Source organism: Pyrgilauda ruficollis, unplaced genomic scaffold, assembly GCF_017590135.1.
Source record: "Pyrgilauda ruficollis isolate IOZ18807 unplaced genomic scaffold, ASM1759013v1 scaffold115, whole genome shotgun sequence".
NCBI classification, from domain to species: Eukaryota; Metazoa; Chordata; class Aves; order Passeriformes; family Passeridae; genus Pyrgilauda; species Pyrgilauda ruficollis.
The window spans coordinates 1238538-1259246 of NW_024509766.1; the positions used below are offsets into that span (position 1 = coordinate 1238538).

At 63.4% G+C, this 20709-nt stretch overlaps 1 protein-coding gene across 3 annotated transcripts; it reads left to right on the plus strand.

Annotated features, from left to right (window-relative positions):
• Positions 1–19419, plus strand: ARID3A (AT-rich interaction domain 3A). Of its 3 annotated transcripts, none has more exons than XM_041482462.1 (9): positions 1–117; positions 2550–3486; positions 4040–4355; positions 15415–15487; positions 16520–16703; positions 16901–17148; positions 17463–17759; positions 17838–17924; positions 18037–19419. In XM_041482462.1, the coding sequence occupies exons 2-9, from the start codon at positions 3062–3064 to the stop codon at positions 18231–18233; spliced, it is 1827 nt and encodes a 608-aa protein (XP_041338396.1). In that variant the 5' UTR covers positions 1–117; positions 2550–3061; the 3' UTR covers positions 18234–19419. The 3 variants fall into 3 exon arrangements, with proteins under 3 accessions (XP_041338396.1, XP_041338403.1, XP_041338389.1); XM_041482469.1 differs by lacking the exon at positions 1–117 and adding an exon at positions 166–266; XM_041482455.1 differs by lacking the exon at positions 1–117 and adding an exon at positions 1157–1230.
• The last annotated feature ends 1290 nt before the right edge of the window (positions 19420–20709 follow it).

Here is a 20709-nt window from a genome sequence, read left to right on the forward strand (position 1 = left end):
CCGCCGCCCGCCCGCGGGGAGAGCAGCGCCGCGGGCCCCGCGCGCACCGGCCCCGCCGAGCCCGACCCCGGGCGGCCGCGGCTGCTATGCGGCTTCGCGGCGCACGGCCTGCACCGGGTAAGGGAGACGCGCCGCCGCACCGGTTCCGCGGATGGGATCGGCACCGAGAACGGGACCTCCGCCGCGGCCGTAGCCGGGACCGGGAGTCGGGGGCTGGGCGGGACCGGGGCTGGGGACCGGAGCCCAGGACCGGCCGGCTCTCCGAGGTGGGCTGGGCCCTCCGCTGTCGGTGCTGGGCGGAAGCGCGGCGCCCCCTCCCCCCGCGGCCGGTTACCGGCCGCCTCCCCCACGCGGGGCTGGGGTTCCTCCCCCGCGGCCGTTCCCGGCCTTCACTCTCCGTTCTCCCCGGGCGCTGCTGGCCGGGCCGGGCAGAGAGCCGTGGCCCCGCCCTGTACCCCCCCCCAGCCCCGCGGTCTCCCGGGGTCCGGACGGCGGAGGGGCCAGGCCGGGCCGACCCGGGCTCGCCTCTCCATGTCGGGGGCCGCCGTTTCCCCCCGTTCGCGGGACCAGGGCCCGTTTGGGCCCCGGCGCCTCCGTGCCCGGTCCTTCTGAGGGCCCTCGGTGCCACGTGCCGCCGGGAGCGGGGCCGGGCTCCGTTTTGGGGATGGGACTCCAGTTCGCCTGGGGTTCCAAGCCCCGTCCGTCCCCGGGGACGGCACCCACCGGGCACCCACCCTGTCCTTCTCCTCCTCTTCCTCACTCAGCCTCCGCGACACCCCCGGAGCCCTTCCCGGCAATGCCGGGAGCCCGCCTGGGGGTGTCCGGCCGCGGCCAGCCCAACCCCGGTGTCGGTGGCACAAAGGGCCTTCCGTCACACCCCCGCTGCCTATTTTTAGCCGCTGTCGCTCCCGAGCACCTGCCCCGGGGACGCGGGTGACGCCGCCTCGAATCCCTCGCGGGACCCCCGTCACCGCCCCACGGCGGGCACGCACCGTGGCCCCGAGCGGCCGGAGGGACAAAGGGGCACGGCTCAAGGTCACCGGGGTGCCACGGGGCCCTGGCTGTGGCCTCGCCACTCCGGCTTCCCTGTGGAGAAGTGGCGGCGTGGCTCCGGCGCGGCCACGGCCCGCGGTGCTCGAGGAGGCAGCTCCACGCGCGGTGCTGGCACCGTGTCACCCGGGGAGTCGCGGCCAGGCAGAGCCGCGGCGGCGGCGGGGAGCACGTGCCCGGGTCGGTCTCGCTCCGGTTCGCTGGTGGATGGCGCTGGGGACGGGGTTCGGGTGCGGGGCGGGGCGGGGAGCGTCCCTGCCGCGACCTCTCCTCCGTGGGGGACGAACGGCGCTGATCCGAGTGGAGGAGAGGAAACTGAGGCACGGGCGCTGCTGGCCCACTTACGCCGCGCCTCTGTGGCTCCCGGTGGAGGCGGTGGCTGCTGAGGTTGCCGTGGCGGTGGCGACGTGTCCGTCCGTGGCGTGAGCCGAGCCCGGCCGCGCCGGCAGCGGATGCGTGGGGGAAGCGGCTCCCGCCCGCCCGGCCGCGGCCCCGGCCCACACTGGCAGCAGGTTCCTCTTTCCAGAATGCGCGGGATCGTGGCGGAGCTGCCGGGCCCTGTGCACCGCCGGCTGTCCTGGCCCCGCAGCCCCTGGGTCTGGCCCCACGGTCAGTCCCCGTGAGGGTCCTGCCGTGCGTGCCCCCGGGCAGCTGAGCCGGGGATTGCCCGTACACGGCACGACCGCGGGGCTGCGGTGAGCTCCTTCCCTGGTGAGCTCCTTCCCTGCCGTCAGTGCAGGCGAGGTCACCGCTGGGAACTGGCTGGATGCGAGGGCTGCTGGCCTCACCGGGGCTGCTGGTCACACCGGGGCTGCTGGTCACATCGGGCTGCTGGCCTCACCGGGGCTGCTGGCCTCACCGGGGCTGCTGGTCACACCGGGATTTGGGAGCGCACTGCTAGAAGAGGTCCAGACTGGAGTATGGGGGTTCAGCAGGGCCCAAGTGTTATGTGCTGATCCCCTCAGTGTTTTCCAGTGAGGCACAGCACAGATGAGCTGCTTGCAGCCCCACCTTGCCTTGGAGGCCCCCCAGGGAAGGGGAACAAGGGGGCTCTGGGGGCTGTTGGCAGAGCCTGTTTGCCCGGGTTTCAAGGCTCTGCCTGTCCATCCCCTGGGATCTGCCCCGGGGTGCTTTGGGGCCCCTCCGCTGTGCAGCGCAGACCCCAGTGCTGCCCAAGCCCCAGTGCCATCACCGGGGAGCCCAGTGCTCCCCATGCTGTATGTCCCTGATGGGGATGTGCCTTGTCCCCTGTGGGGGACCCGGTGGACGTCTCTCCCCAGGGTCTGTTATCTGCGGGCGTGGGTCCACCGGTATCCGCTGCCTGCAGGGCCGGGCAGGGCTATCGGGTCCGGCAGGCCCCTTCCCCCTCCAGCAGCAGGCCCGGCCGCCCTATCTCATTAGCTCGAGATTAATGAGGCTCCTGCGCTGTCTTTAACTCCTTCCTGCTCACCAGCTCCTGCCCACAGCTCCACTGACCCTCTGCTCTACTTCTCCCACAGGTTTGCGCTGACGCCTGCTGGACACTGACCCAGCTGAGGATTAGGGACACCGACTGTGAGCAGGGGACCCTGAGGCTGCCACCCCCAGAAAGTGCCAGGTCTGCGAGAGAAAGGGTGATGTGCCGTGCTCCAGCTGCTGCCTGCTGAGCCTGAGGAGGAGTTTTGGAGCCTGCCTGGGACACTTTCCCTGACAACAGCAGCACCCCAACCCCACCGGGCAGCACCAAGCCTGCGACACACCGTAGCCCTTAAGCCAAGGAGACATCGGACCAAGCCTGAGAGGGGTCAAGGGCCACATCCTTCTTTCCTAACCCGGTGTCAATTCCTGCCCTGACGGCACTGCCCTCACCCCCCGGCAGCCCCCTCCAGGGCTGCCTCCCCCCGGCGCTGCCCAGCTTTGGCCCCCAGCCCCGCTGGAGCGCGGCAGCCTGCCGGGCGCTGCCCCCCGGGCACTGCCCCCCGGGTGCATCGCCCCCCGGCCCCCGGGGGACCCCCCGCCTGCCGGCAGAGCCATGAAGCTGCAGGCGGTGATGGAGAACCTGCAGCGGCAGCAGCGCGCGCGGCTGCAGCAGGCGCTGGAAGCGCGGCAGCAGGAGCAGCAGCAGCAGCAGCAGCCACCGCGCTGCACGTCCCCCCCGGCGCAGCCCTCGCAGCCCCCGGGGCAGCTCCCTGCCAGCACCCGGGGCCGTGGGCAGGAGGCAGCACCGGCGCCCTCGGAGGAGGGAGCGGAGCCTGAGAGCGCGCACATCCAGCGGGCACAGATGGCCGCCCTGGCTGCCATGCGGGCGGCTGCTGCCGGCCTCAGCCACTCGCCCAGCCCGGGGCTGTCGGATGAGAGCCAAGCCTCCGAGGAGGAGGAAGAGGAGGAGCGCGGCGAGGAGGAGGAAGATGGTGGCGGGTACCAGCAGGAGATGGGCTCCGAGGAGGAGGAGGAGCTGTGAGTGTGCTCGGGCAGCTCTCAGGGGTTTGGGGAAGGGGCAGGGAAGTGGCACAACACTGGTGGGTTTGGGCACAGCGTGCTGGGGAGGCTGTGGGGATCCTGTGGCTTGGGGCAGGTTGTGGGTTAGAGCTATTGGGATATTTCAGAGCAGGAGGTGCTGAGGGCAGTGGCTCGGCTCTGTGGCAGTGATTCCTTGTGCTGGGTTGGCACAACATCCCATCTCTGCCCAGCAGCCACGTGGGGCTGGGACAGAGGACCCCAGGCTGGTGTTAAATTATGCAGGACCCTTGGCTGTCTCCAGCATGCATCCTCTCAGGGCAGGGCAGGGCCAGGAGCCATCTGGCAGAGGAGAGGTCCGTGACAGAGCTGTTCCTGGGATACTGGGGGCTGGCCATGCCCCACAGAGCTGCCCCCACCGATGGGCTGTACTGGGGCTCCACTGTGTGCTGGGTGGGTGGTCCCAGCCCCGCAGCTGGGGCAGGTAGGGGAGAGAGGGATGAGCCTTGGAAACCAGCGTGGGACCAAACCTCTCCTCTCCTCCTGGCTCCAGAAAGGGCAAATGGGATGAAGATGACTTTGAAGAGGACCTGGGTGAGGAGGAAGAGGAAGAAGAGGACGAGGAGGAAGAGGAAGACTATGAGGAAGAAGAAGACATGGGAGAGGAAGGGCTCAGCTCAGCAGAGGCGGTGCGGGCGGGTGCGGGATCCCTGCTGCTCCGCAAGCCCCCGGCACCCCAGCACTACCGGGGGGAGCCCCCACGGCTGCCAGGGGGACAGGAGCGGCTGCCCCCCGGCCTGGGCCACACTCAGCCCCCGCCACCAGCACCTGACCACGGCGACTGGACCTACGAGGAGCAGTTCAAGCAGGTATGTGCCCACCGAGACACGCGTGTCCCTGCCGTGCCGCCCCTCTCCCTGCTCCTGTGCACTCCTGTGTCCTCACGAGCGTGGGGAGATGCCTCTGGCAGCGCCGCCTCCGGCAGTGTTCTCCTCGGATCCAGCTGCTGTTGTCATTAGGAATGCGTGGGATTTCTCCGGGGTTTTAGTGCTGGGCTCAGTCTCGCCCCTTCCCTGGTTGGGTGACTCTGAATGGATCCTGTGTCCGGGTTGTTCTGGTACAGGCAGGCAGTGCAGTTGGGTTTGCTGCAGGGATCTGGAAGGATTCTTGGTGAAAATTATGAAAAAATCACCCCAGATTTGCAAATCTGATGAATCTCTTGGTTTTCCTCTTCTCCACTCTCCCCAAGCCGTTTTCCCTGGGGACCTGTCAGTCTCCCATCCCCATCTCTACAGAGCTGATGCCTGGCAGGACAACTCTGGCCCCATAGAAGCTTGGTGGGGGGCAGAGCTGCACCCCTGCTGCTGCCAAAATTCCATGAAAAAGTGAAACCAGGGAGAAAGCACCTGGCTGCCCTCTTCAGTGCCTTCCCCAGGCAACGAGGCCAGCACATTCCCACTCTCCTGGTGCCAGAGCTGGCTGCAGTCTGCTCTCACTGATAGAAGAAAACGTGCTGCAGCCAGGGCTCCCTGGGGGCTGCCCGGCACCTTTGATGTGTGTTTAAATACATCAGAGTTTGGGGCTGGGGGAAGGGGCAGGACCAGCAGCAGCAGATGGGACCCAGATGGAGCGGCCAGGGCATGGTGGCCTTTCAGGAGGGATGCGACCACCTCTGCCCCTTCACTTTCAGGAGGCTGTCGTATCCCTTCCGAAATGGGGGAAGAGGCTGCCGGGATCTGCTGGCACATGTGGATGTGGGCAGGCTCAGAACAGGGCTGGCAGAGGGAGCACCAGCAAGCGGGGAGCATGTGGCCATCCTCCTGGTGCTGCAGGGATGGAGGGATGGAGGGATGCTCCTGTCCAGCTGTAAGGATGGAGGGACGCTCCTGCCCTGCGCATCCCTCGTGCCGCTGCACCCAGGCTACCTGCTCTTCTTGTGGTTTCTCTCTCTTGTGCTTCCTGCCGCCGGGGAGCGAGGGGCCATGGCCGTGAACTCGTAGCTGTGAAAAGGCTTTTCAATACCGCAACTGTGATCTTCCTGTTCGTCAGCGTGTCAGTGCCGTGGCCCAGGCCATAGCCTCTGCCAGGTCCCCTATCGCAGCTGCAGCACTTGGGAACGCCAGCCCCGTTCCCAGCACTTCCCCTGCCCCCCAAGCCCTGCCCCTCTCCCTGAGCACTCCCTCTCCCTCCATGTCGCTTGCTGGGGTCCCTGGGAAGAGCCCTGCTCGCTGGTGAACGCTGGAAGCAGCCGGAGGGGGTTGGAAAGCCTCCGTGGGCGGAGGAGCGGAGGCGACGCGCTGGGCCCGGAGAGGCTTTCCCCGGCACGTCAGCCCGTGCGACCGTGCTTGGATCGCGGCCCCTGGACCGGGGCCAGGGGGTTGCTGGCGCAGCCGGTGCTGGCCGGGAGCTCCTCCTGGCCGGCCTCCAGCGCGTGCCGCTGGGCTCCATCCCAGCCCAGCTGGCGCAGCCTGGGAAGGAGCAGCAGGAATGTAAACAGCGAGGGCAGCACGGGGCAGGGGATGCCGTACCCCATCCCCGCTCCTCGCTGCAGTGGAGGCGCCTTAGGGGGAACCCCGGCAGCTCTGGGATGCCAGAGCACAGCAGGGTCTCCGTGTGGGCGAGCCAGCAGGGATGTGGTGCTGTGCCAGTGTTCTGCCTGCTTGCTATGGGCTCTTTTGAGGTTGATTTTATTTTTGCCAAGGAGCTCCTCAGCACCGGCAGCACCCCTGCTCTCCCACCAATCTTTAACTTCCCTGTCTGTCCAGCTCTCTCTGCTGGGAGTTCAGATCCAGTTTGGATTCAGCTCTGGTTGTGCTGGTGCCGCTGGCATCCTTAGCCCGTGGGTCTCTGTGCTTGAGGACACCGTCCTCACCGGGCAGTGCCGCCATCCAAGCCCCCATGCCTGTCTCCACACCCAAACCCTGGCAGCCAGGGGCTGCCCCCATCCTCCACTGCCAGGTTTTATTGACCCATCTGGGACAGATTCCTGTGAACTGGTGCTCGGCTGAGCCGTGGGGGGCCGGAGGCAGGAGGATGGGGCCCAGTTCAAGGGAGGAGGAAGGGGAGGGCGTGAGGAAGAGTTATGGAGGTGAGGGAGGTTAGGGAGCCGGCGCGTGGCACCTCCCCGTCCCCGGGGACGGCTACTGCACAGGCAGAGGTCAGCTCAGCCTGACCCGGGCGCTGCCGGCGCGGGCAGCAGAACAAAGGAGCCCCCAGCACACTGGGAACTCGGGGCAGCGGTTGCCGAGGGCACCGTGGCTCCTCGGGGTGGGGGGAAAAGGGGACATTTTCTGGGTGGGAAAAGGCTCCCCATGGGAAATGGCTAAAAATCCAGCAAGCTCCTGCCAGCAAAGGGCTGCTGGGGGTAGAAGTGCTCGGAGTTCTGTACCCCAGCACTGTGGGGGCTCTGCTGCTGCTGCCCCCCAAGATCCCTGTTCTGATCTTTCTGTTTCATTACTGCTATTACTGCGTCCCGCTAATACCAGGAGTAGGAGCCCCTGGTGGAGTGGCAGCCCCTGGAGCTGGAGTTTCCAGCCTCTGCCTCTTTTGGAGTTTCCTGGGCTGCTGGTGCTCCCTCAGGCACGGGCACCCTGCATGCCAGTTCCCCGTCCCACATTGCAGGAGCTCGAGGAATCCGTCTCCCTGTGTTCATCTGGCTGCAGCAGCCACCACTCTCCCTCTGGGGTTCTCCATTTTGGGTACTCCCTTTTGGGGTGTCCTGCAGTGGCTGCCTCAGGCTGATGTTTAACACCCCATTTCTGCTTTAGGACGGATTTAAGAAGTCACCACAGTGCTAGTGGGAGGCTGTGCCAGCCGGGGGGTTTTGGGGGGCGCTGGTGCTTTAGTAGGACAAGAAGTTTCTTATGTTGGGGACATCTGAGCCGTGCCGGTGGCACACAGGCGCGAAAACCTCAGCCCTTATCTCTGGTGGTGCAGCGCACCCCGAGATACAGCGTTTCAAAGTGCAGTGGTGGGGGAAAAATAAACCGAAAGCAACTCAGCGACCTCGGCAGGGCTGCGGGGGTGGGTGAAACCGGAGCCCCCTCCACCCAGACCAGCCCTGCGCACATGGCTGGTGGAACTGGGATTTTCCAGGAGGGTCTGGAGGAGCAGAGAGCCCGCACCTCCTCTGAATCCCCTAGGAGCTGCTTAAGGCGTGGGGGATCCCCTCTGAACCCCTTTCTCCCGGGGATTATTCTCCTTTTCAAAGCCCAAAGCCAGCTGGGGGCGTGGGGCCTGAGCAGGGGCCCTGTGGCCTCTTAACGAGGGCGGGAGGGTCCATTTACTTTCTTTAAAATATTGATTAGAGCTTTATTGCATTAGGCAGCCGAGCGGATGAGCCGCCCCCAGGGAGGGCGAGGGGGCCCCTGCGCAGGGAAGGGGGACCCGAGTGTCATCACACGGCCGGGGGCCACTGCCCCCCACCCAGAGGCAGTTTGGCTCCCAGATAAGGGGGAGTGCCCTGGGGCCCCCGGTTGGGCGCTGCTGTGCCGGGGAGGTGATTGCGGTGCCTGGCCAGGCCAGCAGCAGATAACACAGGCAAGAGGGGATCTGAGCAGGACAGGATCTGAGCAGGACAGGACTTCGGGAGCAGTGGGGGAGTCACCAGTGGACCCCTCCCGGGAAAAGGGCTGCGTCCTCCCCGCTCAGCCCACGCTCAGCCGTCGCCCCTGTCACCCTGCAGCGCTGCCCGGCGTGCCAAGGGGTGCTCCCAGCCGGGGATCCGGCACAGTAATTGGCTCATAGAGCTCAGGGAGCATTCCCGGGGCTGTAATCCCACCAGATCCCTGGCCAGAGGTCAGGGACTTCTCGGCGAGAGCGGCTTAGCCGCCGAGTGCCTCCCCCAGCCAGACGCCTGGGTGCTCACAGGTGCTGGTCCCGGCATCTGAGCACTCGTGGAGACATTTCTCCAAACAAGACCCAGGATGATTAATGAGGTTCAGGGACAGGGGACACATCCTTGCTGCTTGAGGTGCCCAGCCAGTGCCTTCACCCAGCTGGACCGTGCCCCCGACACCCCTTGTCTCGGGAGCTGGGCTGGCTCCCCACAGCTGGGTCATCACCTGCTTGTGTCCCCCTCAAAGCCGCATTTTCTCCATGCCTCGACCCCCCCAGAGCCTCATTTCCCCCCACCCCTGGCCCTCCCAGAGCCCTATTCCCTCCACGCCCCAGCCCCCCGGGCTGACTCAAGGGCTGCGGAGGTGGCGGCCGCCTCCCCTCTCTCTCGGCACAGCTGAACTAACAGGGTTTATTTAAAAGGGAAAAAAAAAAAAAAAAAAAAGAGCAGTGCAGGGAGCAGGGCCTTTGTCAGCAGAGCCCCCTGCCCCCACCGCAGCATTGGGCAAGGGCAGCATTGCTCCATCACCCTATTTCTGGCCCAAACCGCAGGAGAAATGGCAGCTGGTCCCAGGGCCCGGCCGGACGTGCTGCAATCAGGGGCCAGGGCGGGGGGTGTTTGGGGCTGGGGGGCCCTGCTCTGAGCCCCTGGGGCAGCCAGACTGGGGGCTCAAGGTGCAGCTCCTGGCCCAGCTCATGACCCGCTCCCTGACCCTTCCCATGGGTCACTTAATCTGCCTGTGCCTGGGTTCCTGCTCTGGCTGGAGCTCGGGATAATCCACCCTGCAATGGGGCTGCTGCAGGCCGGGGTTCATCCCTGAGGAGAGTCCCCTGCTCCCCGGGTGTCCCACGGGGAGGGTCTGGCCTTGTCACTTCTGTGGCAGCAGTCCTTTGGGAAAGGGCTTCCCTGTCCCCCCACAGCAGCTGTCTTGGGGTCTCACCCTGGTACAGGTGGCAGTGGGAGCACCCAGACAGGTACCAGCCCTCAACCCCTTCAGCAAAGGGCTTCACCTCCTGCCTCTGTTTCCCCACCTGCCCACATCCACTGTGGAGCCTCCAACTTGGGCACCAGTGCCTGATTTTGGAGATTCCAGCACCTGGGACATGCTGTCCCACACTGCCACCCGCTCGGGTGCCACGGTGGGATGGGGTCTGTCACTGTGGTGCCATCACAGTGCCCACCAAAACCACCCCCTCCTCCCAGTGTGAGGAAACTGTGAGGTTTCAGCGCTGCTAGAGCAGCTCAGCGGTGATGGTTCCCGGGGCTGACAGCCCACAGCTGGCTCCTGTCAACCCCATCTGTGGCTGCTGGACCCCTTCCAGCTCCTCCAGCGGCTCTGTGGTGGGGTTCCCAGGCGTTCCGTGCCCCCTGGCCCTGCCCACGGGACCCCAGGGACCCCCACGGTGGTGCTGACGGAGGGCAGAGGTGCAGGACCTCGCATTTCAGGAACAGATTTGCAATTAGCCAAATCCCAGCGGGCGGTGGAAGCCCCGGTGACTCATCTGCCGGGGCTTACCGCGATCCCCTTCTAAGACGATCATTTACATATGGTGGAATTTAAACCCCCTGTCTTGGCTTCCAGGCCTTGCTGCTGCCACCTCACCCGGGTCAGGTCCTGATTGAGGGTCTTGGCCCTGCAGCCCTCGGTGGCTTCACCCTGGGAGGCTTGGGAGTCACACAGGAGGGACAGCCCAAGCTGGGGGTTCACCAGGTGCCCCAAGAGTTTGAGTTGGCTGCTCTGGCCACATTTCCCCAGCTCAGCTCTACATAGCTCATTCTCAGCTGTCCTCCCTGGGTCTGCCTGGTGGCAGGAGCTAGCCTGGTGTCCTTCCTCGGACGAGCTTTCTCAACAGCGCCTGACTCCACTGGATTAATATTTGTACAAGGTCCGGTGTGATAGCGAGCATGTGTCAAGGGCATGCACCAGCATGCAAACAGCGAGGGCCGGGAGAGCTGCCGGGCTGGCTCCCAGCCAGCCAGCCAAGGGAACAGCCCCAGCACCCCAGTTCTCCGTGACCCCTCACCAGCCTGTGCCACACATCCACACTCAGACACGGAACCAGTTTTGATTCCATCCAGAGCCTGGCTCGCTGCCAGCGAGCTGCCATTGGAAACGCCAGGGCAGCAGGAATCGCTTCCTCCTCCGCGGGAAGGGAGCAAACAGCAGCGGCACAGCCGTCCTGGGAGCCGGTGTCAGCCCGGACACGGATCCCGGGATGCCGGGAGCTGCCGGCTGGCTGGGCACGGCCGTGCTGGGGAGGGCGGCCGACAGCGCACACGGACAATGGGGGGGTCAGCGAGGTTAAACGGTGACTAATTCGCCCATTCAGCGTCCCCTCCGCCGCTCGGGGACACCCGCCGTGCCGTGACACCGCCCGCAGACCCCCAGGGTCACCCACATGATTCCTTCCCCCCAGCCTGAGTGGGGAGGAGGTGGGCATCGGGGTCCGGGTGGTCTCGGGGGTCCCCAGACTGCCGTGCCGATGGATTGGGTTTGTCACCGATGGATCCTGTGCCCACCGGGTCCCCCGGCCCGAGGAGGAGGCACTGGGTCAAACAGGCACCTGCGCTCGGGCCGTGTCCCCTGAAGAGGGGACAATGCTGGGAACTGGTGTGAACAATGGTGCCGACGGGAAGCTCCCGGACCCCTCCCCAGCTGCCCCCGCGGAAGCGGCCCCCCAGCCCGGCCATGCTCCGGCGGCAGGAATCCCGCCGGGCCGGTCAGTGGAGTCACCGGCCATGTGGGCGAGGCTCCAGCCAGCACATCCCCCACCAGCAAAGCGTTGGGAGATTTTTGGGGAGGGGGCACACACCTCCCTGCCCCCAGCAGCCCCTTCCCACGGGGGGTTGTGCCCTGGGGGGCTCGCAGGGGGATTAGGGATGGGGACAGCCAGGGGTGAGCTGTACCTAAGCCGAGCGCTTTATCTGCGTAGGAATCTGCTCCGGGGCTGGACGCTCCCTTTGCCCTTCACCGGGAGGGATTGGCCCCAACAAACCCCGCACCCCACGCCGGGGGGGCTGTGCCTGGAGAGGGGCTGCTCCCTCGGGCACCCCCCAGCCCTGAGTCAGCCATCGCCTTACGGGAAATCACATCCCCAGCGCCTCCGAAACGTCAATCCTTGGCTCTGGTTTTTACAAATGACTTTCTTATTCTGAATAAGTGCCCTCTCCGACCCCACTGCGGGTCCCGGCGTGCCAGAGGCCGGGGGCTGTGTATGGGCTGGGAGTGGGACGGGAAACGCGCCATAAATGTGTTTATTCTTCGTTAAAGAACTCGTTAGTGTGCGAGGGCTCTTCCCCAGCCCAGCGTGGCCCCTCGCTGTCCGCGGGACAAAGGGATGCATCCCCGGGGGCTGCCAGAGGAAGGAAGGAAAGAAAAGGAGAGAAGTAGCCCCTCAAGCCTGTCACCGCTGGTCCTGCTACCTGCCCAGACAGGGTGGGCTCTCCCCGCCGCTGCCTGCGTTGTGTTTTTTCCTTAAATACAGGAATTTGGGGGAGTTTAGCCCCTGGAAGGTGGAGGCTGCCACCAGCCCCCATCCCTGCTGCGGTGGCCCTTGGGTCTGCCCCCAGTCCTCACGTCACGGTGTGCACGTCCCAAACCGGTTTTGGAGAGAAGGAGGAAAACCGAGAGTGTTGCCACTTCCTGGCAATGGAAAAGAAACTTGAAAATTAATCCCCGAGGCCTGAAAACCCGGAACCAAGCGGGGACGGGGGGGGGGAAGGGGAGGTGTTTTTAAGTCGGACGTGGGATGCAGGGACACGGACTCCTCCATGAGGGCTCATGGGGCAGACAAGGGACTCCTGCCGAAGCGGGGATTTGCCTGGCACCAGCATGACCCTCGGCATTCCCGGAGCCTTGTGAAATACTGCTTCCCCTCCTGCTTGTAATTGCCCCCCTTGCCCCAGCTCGGGGGGGGTTGAGGAGGGTTCGGACCCCCAGCACGCACCCAGCCCGTGCCGAGGGCTCTCCCGCATTCCTGGCATTGCCAAGGGGCCGCCTCCCGCCTGCCCTTTGAAAGCCAGCGGGTCGGGATTTTCCTGTAATCTGGTTTGAAACATTAATCCGGTCATCCACACCAAACGCCGGGCCGGCATCCTGCCGGGGCGCTGGGCCGGGGTCAGGGCCACCCGCCCACCGCCTGCCTAATTCCTCCTCCACTTAATTATAGATCTGCTGGCAACGGCCATCTGGCTCCGTGTCCTCAGCCGGCCGGGGGCCGGGGCCGAGGGGGCTGCGCTGCAGCCAGGTGGGCTGGACACTGTGGCCAGAGCCACTGGCATCAAGCATTCACTCTGGGGTGGGTCAGCACTGGGAGCACTGGGTGCTGGAGTCACATCTCCCAGCCCAGGGGACTCTCAGGGAGGTGGGGGGGGCATCTCCTGCTCCCCCCAGCCAGGCTGGGGTGGCTGTGCCGCAGTGTCCCCTGCCACCACATTCTGCCGTGGGGACCCCACGGTAAGAGGATATTCCTGGGGCAGCTGCGTTGTGGATTAAGTCGTTTCCAGCTCCCTAATTACGAAACATAAATGTATTGACTCAGCGGCACCGGGCGGCCTTGCCTGCGGCTCGTGCACGCCGGTACCTTTGCACCGAGCACCGAGACGCTGCGTGTCCCTGCGAGGAGCTGGCCTTGAGCTGAGCAGAAACCAGGGCTGAGAGCAGGAAGCAGGGCACAGGCACGGGGCAGGGATCAGCACCAAGCAGGCACAAGACTCAGCACCTGCTGATTTCGGTGCGGCAGTGCCGGCAGCCGCCAGCCTGTGCCAAGCTCAGCTGCGCACTGGGTTTCGCACGCTGCCAAAACCAGAACGTTTCTGTTCCCCAATTTGCATTCTGAGCCCCGCTGTCCCAGCTGTCCTGCTCTGCCGTTGGGGCTCTCGGGGCGCCGGCTGCTTTGCCGTTGGCTGCGGATGGCGTCAATGCAAGGAAATCCTGCAAGGGGCAGCTGGGAGTCACTCGTCTCTGTCCCCTTCCGTGTCCTGCCTGTGCTCGGGGTCGAGGGGGAACAGGGGTGGTAAGGGAGGACAGGGGCAGCTTGGCAAATGCACTCTTTCACATGCCACAGTGCACACAAGGCACGTCCCGGCCATGGCTGGGCATGTCCTCGCCCCACAGTGCTGCCAGATGAGCACCTTGGGCACATGCCCATCACTGGCAATTGGTTCTGCTGGCCGTGGCAGAGCTAAACCAGGGTTTGGGGGGGTCCCAAGGGGAGCCTGTTTCTCTGCTTGGCACTGCAGTGGTCAGTGAGCAGCTGCCAAGTGCAGCGAAGCTGTCGAAGTCTCGCCGGTAACCGTCAGCAGCAGCTCGTGCAACATCCTTTGCCCGGCAGCCGTGGCAGGTGTGAAGTCACCGGGCAAGAACGGGGATCCCTCTGCCCACCATCCCTGGGGACCCCCATGGCTTCATCCCACTTGGGCAGGGGTGAGAGTGGCTGCAGCCAGCTGAGCTTGGCATGGGACCACCGGGGCTGGTGGAAGGCCGGCACTCGAGGCAGCCGCCTGCCACGGCCACTAATCCCCCTGTCCTGGCCGGCCACGCTCTCCTCAGCTGACGGTTAATTTTCTTTCATCCTCTTAAACGCGTCCATTCCCCTCGGGACTGAGTCCGGGGAGGGCTGGATCATGACTCCGAGGGTCTTGGCAGTGGATGAACCAGAGTGTTCGGTGCTTTCCCAGGATAGCTCCGCACCGCGGAGGATCGGGCGCCGGGGAAGCCCTTTCTCTGTGTGTGGCTTTTTGGAGCTGCTCAAGGAAACGGGGGAGGCTGGATTGGCACCAGCTCAACATCCCTCAGCTGGCACAAGTAGCCCAGTGCAGCTCAGCCCCAAAAATCATGGCACTGCTGCTGTGCCATGGCTCACTCCCTCCATGGCACTCCCACACCAGTCCCCTTGCTAGGGTGGGAGAGGGGCTTTGAGGGTCTCTGCCGGTAGTCCTGGTGGCTCCTGCCCTTGCCCTGGGGGTGTGCAAGAGGCTGGACGAGCCTGCTGAGTTTCCCAGAGGAACTGGGGGGGGTTTATGGCCCCGCTTATCACGCGGCCCCATTGATCCCTTTGATCGGCGCTGGCGGGCGAGTCTGGCCCCGCAGGATCCGGATCCTCCCTGCAGGGCTGCAGGAGGAGGGGGCTCGAGCCAGGACGATGCCCACCCGTCCACCTGCCCACGGTCCTGGTGCCACAGGGCGTAGGCAGGGAGGCAGTGGGCACATGGGTGACCCACTGACCGGCAGGGGTGGCCCCGCAGTGCGTGCCTGGCGTATTAGGGGGGTATTTATAGGCCCCTCCCGGCCCCCCTGGCAGTTGTTCAGAGCTGTCATTGAGAAAAGCGGAGCTGTGGCCGCCACCACGTTGGTGTCTGGGCAACGCCTGCCCCCACAGCCTTTGCTCCTGGATGGAGGGGGGATTATCCACCAGCCTCCAGGCAGAAACAGCGCTGGGCTTCGGGAGAGGCCGCGTGGCGTGGCGTGGTGTGTGCCTCCGGCGTGCCGGGCGCTCCAACCGGCCGATCCTGCGCCATAAATCAGGCAGGAATGTGCCGGGGTGGGGGGTCTCGGCTGAAGATGCCCCAAGCAGAGCTGGTGATTGAGGTACAGCGTGTCAGAGCCTGGCCCAGCTCTGCCTTCCCCTGTGCAGGACACGTCCCTGCAGGGCCATGGCACACAGGCTCATGTCGAGGCACACTGGCTCCTGGCCATGGCTCTCTGTGGCAGCACCCCAAGCGTGGAGGGACCACGCTGAAGAGTTGCTGTGCTGAGCAGGCAGTGGATGCTAAAAATAACCGGGGTCAGCGTTCCCGGGAGGAGCCGGGGCTGAGCACGGTGTTGGCAGCCTGGGAGCCACTCTGGCCATGATCACGGTGTTGGCAGCACTGGCATCCCGGAGCTGAGCTCCGAGCAGGGCTGGCAGGGCATAGCACAGTGGGGCACAAGGTCAGCCCAAGCTGCAGGAACCCCCCTGGGCCTCTGCAGGAACCCCCGAGCCATTTGGTGTCCTTTGAGCCACATGGCTGCTGCAGTGGGAGCCAGGGGTCTCAGGTGGGGGGACACACGGGTTAAAGGGGATTCTGAGCATCTCTGTCTCCTTATGCAGCTGTACGAGCTGGATGGTGACCCCAGGAGGAAGGAGTTCCTGGATGACCTCTTCAGCTTCATGCAGAAGCGAGGTGAGTACCCAGCTGGGCACCCACCCTGTGCCCCCGCGCCCACTCTGTGCCCACCCTGCTCCACCACACCCACCTTGCACCCCCACGTGCCCCCCAAGGCCAGGGGCTCATTTCCTTGCCCCTCATTAGTGCCCTGAGGTCACGGCTCCGGCTGAGCTGCTGGTTAATCTTTAACCCCTCAGCACAGCAGGGTCAAACCTGCTGGGCTGGATCCAGAGCCTGCGGCCCCCCCTCCCTTCACCCATCGCACCCAGACCTGCAGCCCCTCCCCACAACACCCCTGGCCGTGTGCCCCCTCTGCCCATTGCCTGGTTACTGCAGCCCCTCGCTGTGCCCTCTCTCTGCCCGGGGAGAGGCCATGGCTGGGGGGCTGGGGGTGGGAAGGGCTGAAAGCCAAGCGTGCTCCTGCTCGAGGGTCTGGTTCCTGCGTGGAAAACAGTGCTGGAAGTGCTGACACAGGGCTGGCTCCGGCCCTTTGTCAGACAGCTCTGGGAAGGCACGTGTGCCTGCACAGCGGGGCTGGGGCTGCTGGCTGGGTTCCCCCAGGTTCCCCTGGCTTTGTCCTGTCCCCTGGCTATGTCCCCTACAGTCCCCCCACCATCCTGGCCCACCTACATCCACTGGGGTCCCCCAGAGCCCCCTCACCTCAGGGCTGGGAGGGTGGAGACCCTGATGAGGGAGCAGCCCCCTCCTCAAGCTGGAGGGACGAGCCCCCCGGCTCATAGGAGACCCTCACGGCTGGATTGTGCCGCCCCCGTTATAAATAACTCGCGTTGCCGGGTGCCGGCTCAGCCCGAGGAACCGGCTCAGCCACGACAGGGCTGTGGCTGGAAACTGCGAGTTTCTGTTTCCTTTGTTCGGGGCTGATCTCAGCGGGAGGGCCCGGGGGGAAGAAGGGGACAGTGGAAGAGGAGGGAGCAGCATGAGCCCCCCAGCCCCTCCACTGCCCCGCAGGGGTCTCAGCAGCTGCGCCCCCACTTCGGGTAAGAAAGCAGCACCCCAGAGCCACTCTCTCCTCCCGCCGCTCCCCAGGGACCCCCGTGAACCGGATCCCCATCATGGCCAAGCAGGTGCTGGACCTGTACATGCTGTACACGCTGGTGACCGAGAAGGGGGGTCTGGTGGAGGTCATCAACAAGAAGCTGTGGCGAGAGATCACCAAGGGGCTGAGCCTGCCCACCTCCATCACCAGCGCGGCCTTCACCCTGCGCACCCAGTGAGCGGGGCTCGGAGGGGATGGGAGGGGGGGGGAGGGGAGGGGAGGGGGCGAGTCCTTGGGGGTCCCTCTGCCCTGTGCGGGGCATGGAGGCTCAGCACAGCCCTGTGTGGGAGCAGTGGGGTGGCACAGGGGAAGGGGTGCCCAAGCCACCGCGTCACCCTCACCATCCCCGCCCGTGTCCCGTGTGGCCGCAGGTACATGAAGTACCTGTACCCCTACGAGTGTGAGAAGCGCGGGCTGAGCAACCCCAACGAGCTGCAGGCGGCCATCGACAGCAACCGGCGGGAGGGCCGGCGGCAGGGCTTCGGCGGCTCCCTCTTTGCCTACTCGCCCGGCGGCACCCACGGCCTCCTCTCCTCGCCCAAGCTGCCGGTGCCAGCGCTGGGGCTGGCGTCTGCCACCAACGGCGGGGCCATCACGCCCGGACAGAAGATCAAGAAAGGTAATGATTGTTCTGGGGTCTGCCCGCTCCAAGGTTTGGCTGCCACGGGGTCTGGTTGCAAGCCGAGCCCCCTCCTAACCGCTGGAGATGTAATAATAACGGGGAGAGCTGGGGGAAGCGGGCAGGGGGGTGATGCTCCTCTTCCCTCCCTCCTCCTTGGGCTCCAGGGCTCAGCCCGGGGATCCTGATTCCAATCACCCATCTCTGACCTTTGGAAGGACAGCAGGGCACCAAACTGTTGTGCCAGGGCTGGGGACACCCTGGGGTGGTGGCACCCCTGTGCCCCCCATCCCTGACACCCGCTCCCCCGGCAGAGGAGGACTCTCCCATCCCCATCTCCATGCCCAGCCGGCTCCCGGTGTCACTGGCCGGGCACCCCGTGGTGGCGGCGCAGGCGGCCGCGGTGCAGGTGGCAGCAGCCGCCCAGGCCGCGGCGCTGGAGCAGCTGCGGGAGAAGCTGGAGTCGGGGGAACCCCCGGAGAAGAAGCTGGCGCTGGTGACGGACGAGCAGCAGCGGCTGATGCAGCGGGCGTTGCAGCAGAACCTCCTGGCCATGACGGCCCAGCTGCCCATGAGCATCCGCATCAACAGCCAGGGCACGCGCTCGCCAGGTCAGTGCCGGCCCCGGCCTCCCGCCCCGGCCGAGCCCCCGGCCCCGGCGGGCTCCGTAACGCGGCTCTCCCCGGCAGAGAACCGCCCGGACGCCGCTGCCGCCAGCAGCAACGGCACCAACAGCATCAGCATGTCGGTGGAGATCAACGGGATCGTCTACACAGGTGAGGGGCTCCCCCGGGCACCGCTGCCGTGGGTGGGGGGCTGCCCTGGGGCCACGCTCCGGCTGCTCTCCACCCCGTCTCACAGCAAAGCTCGGCTTTTCTCTTTCCCCAGGTGTGCTGTTCGCTCAGACGCCCGGCCCTTCCTCCTCCTCTTCCTCCTCCTCCTCCTCTGCCTACAGCAAAGGCAACGGCGGCAGCAGCCGGAGCAGCGGCGGCAGCGGGGTGGGGAGCGGCGGTGGCAGTGTGCCCCCCGCCCCGGCCGGCCTGGCCGTGCCCCCCAGCTCTACCTCCAACAGCGCTTCGCCTTAACGCCCCTGAGCCTCGGGCCCCTCGCGGCACCGGCGCCCGTGGGGGGACGGGGTCGCACCGGGGCTCACCGGGGTCTTCTGGGGTCTCGCCGGGGTCTCGCCCGAGGTCTTGCCAGGGTCTCTCTGGGGTCTCAACAGGATTTCACTGGGATCTCAGCAGGGTTTCATTGAGATCTCGCCTGGGTCTCACTGGGGTTTCATTGAGATCTCACTAGGGTTTCATTGAGATCTCACCTGGATCTCACCTGGGTCTCACTGGGGTCTCACCAAGGGTCTTGCCAGGGTCTCTCTGGGGTCTCACTGGGGTTTCATTGAGATCTCACCTGGGTCTCACTGGGTCTCACCAAGGGTCTCACCCGAGGTCTTCTCCAGGGTCTTCTCAGGCTCTCGATGGACTCTGCCCTTGTTCTCGTGTTGTTGGATTTTCCTTTTCCAGGCAGAAAAGCTTTAGCCCGGGGGGTTTTGCCGGAGCCGCCGGCTGTCCGGCTGCGCCGCTCCGGGACCGTTTACCTCACTCACATCACACTTTGCACTGTACATTTATTATTATTATTATTATAATTATTGTTATTTTTTAACTCGTGTTACCTCCAGACAGACGCACGGACGCCTGCCGACGCGAGCTCTAGCGAAACCCCCCGGAATTCTAAAGGAAAAAAAAAAAACAACCAAAAATCCTAAAAAAAAAAATTGGAAATAGGGAGATATTTTATTCATTTCCATCCTTTTCCCTCCTTTGTTTTGGGAACTCCACTCTCTGCAGGATTTTAAGAGGTTGTTTTCGATTGTTTTGTAAATAGCTTCTATTTTATTCTCTAAAAAAAGGAAAAAAAAAAAAAGAATCAAACTTTTAACATGCAAATGATATATATTAGTCTTCATCAGGGAAAATGGGAGCTTGGAAAAAAATTGGAATCTCCTTTCTCCTCTCCTTATCGGTGGTTGGGTCCAGCTCTGCTCCTTCCCCCACCGGCAAATCCTAATTTTTATTCCTCCCCCCTGCATAAAACTACTGTTCAAAGCCACTTTGGGCTTATTTCCTCCAAAACCAAGCAGGATCCAGAGGATGGGGATGCTCGGAGCTGCAGGACGCTCCGGAGCTCACGGACAACCCGAAGGACCTGAGCATTTATTTTAAGCCTCACAATCTCAGTTGGGTTATTTTTTTTGGTTTTTTTTTTATTTTTTTACTAGTGAGACACAATCCAAGCCGATACCGAAACCCCCTCGCCCCCCTCGGTATCTCCGTTCTCAGGTTCCCACCTGGAGCACAGGGTTTTTCCCCCTTCCCCAGGTGCCCCCAGAAAGGGGGGGAGGGGGTCCAGGCTGGTGGGACCTCCCCCCCCCACGTTTATTTTTAATTTCACTCGGGGAAGTGGCGATCTCAGGGGATTTGGGGTTCTTTTCCAGCTGTTTTTTTGTTGTTTTCAGCCGGGTTTTGTTGGGTTTTTGTTTTTTCCGTGCTGGAATCCCCTTGGTGGCTCTGTGGACCCTTTTTTGGGGGGGCCTGGGAGGGTCCGTCCAGCTCCTGCTGCTGTTGGGGTCCAGCCCAGCTCCCCGTAAGGAGAAATTCCAAGGGGGAATTTTCATGCCCAGGGCAGGCTTAGATTTTCTTAGTGATTTTTTTTTGCATTGTACAGTCACTATTTTGGGTTGTTTTGGGTTTTTTTTTTTTTAATTATTTTCCCTCCCCTCCTTTCCCTGCCCCTCCCTTTATTTTTGTTTTTGAGAGCGGGTGACTTTCCACTTTATTTTTCTTTTTTGCATATCGATTTTAAAATAATAAAAAAAGAGCCTAAATTAGTTTTTTTTTTTTTGGGGGGGGGGGGTTTGGAAAGAAAATTAAACTAAAGGAGCGGCCCCAGCTGCAGCCGCCCCCCTCCCCCCAGCGTTGCATATCTTAACTCAGGTAAAAAAGGAAAATGAGAAAATAAAAAAACCACAAAAGACAAAAAAAAAGAAAAAAAAGGAATAAAAAAATAAACCACATTCTACCTCTGAGCGCGGCGGCCTCGGGCGCACCCGGGGCCCCGGTGAAAGATTTCAGTTTTGCAAAACATTCAGGTATTGAGACTTTTTGATTATTATTAAAAAAAAAAAAATTTAAAAAAAAAAATTTAAAAAAAGAAGAGAAAATAAACTTAAAAAACACTGAAAGTTTACATTTTATAATAACATTATTATACAGATTGTATTTAAACGTCAGAATATTTAAGACAATTGTAACCCTGTAAAGTGAAGAAATATTAAAAAAAAAAAAAAAAAAAAGGTTGTGTTGTTTGGGGTTTCTTGCCCGGGGGGAGCCCAGGGGTGCCCACAGGGCTGTAGGGTATCCGTGGGATTTCCTTATGGATTTGGGGTATCAATGGATCTATGGGGTGATGATAGGATTGTGAGATGTGCATGGGGTCTCTGTAGGGTTGTGGGGTGTCCAAAAGCACCCCCATAGTTGTGGGGTGCTCTTGGGGTTCCTGTGT

Coding starts and splice junctions, on each gene's coding strand:
- ARID3A (XM_041482462.1), top strand. CDS start 3,062: ATGAAGCTGCAGGCGGTGATGGAGAACCTGCAGCGGCAGCAGCGCGCG. Junction 17,149..17,462: donor CGGACAGAAGATCAAGAAAG/GTAATGATTGTT, acceptor CTCCCCCGGCAG/AGGAGGACTCTCCCATCCCC. Junction 17,760..17,837: donor CCAGGGCACGCGCTCGCCAG/GTCAGTGCCGGC, acceptor TCTCCCCGGCAG/AGAACCGCCCGGACGCCGCT.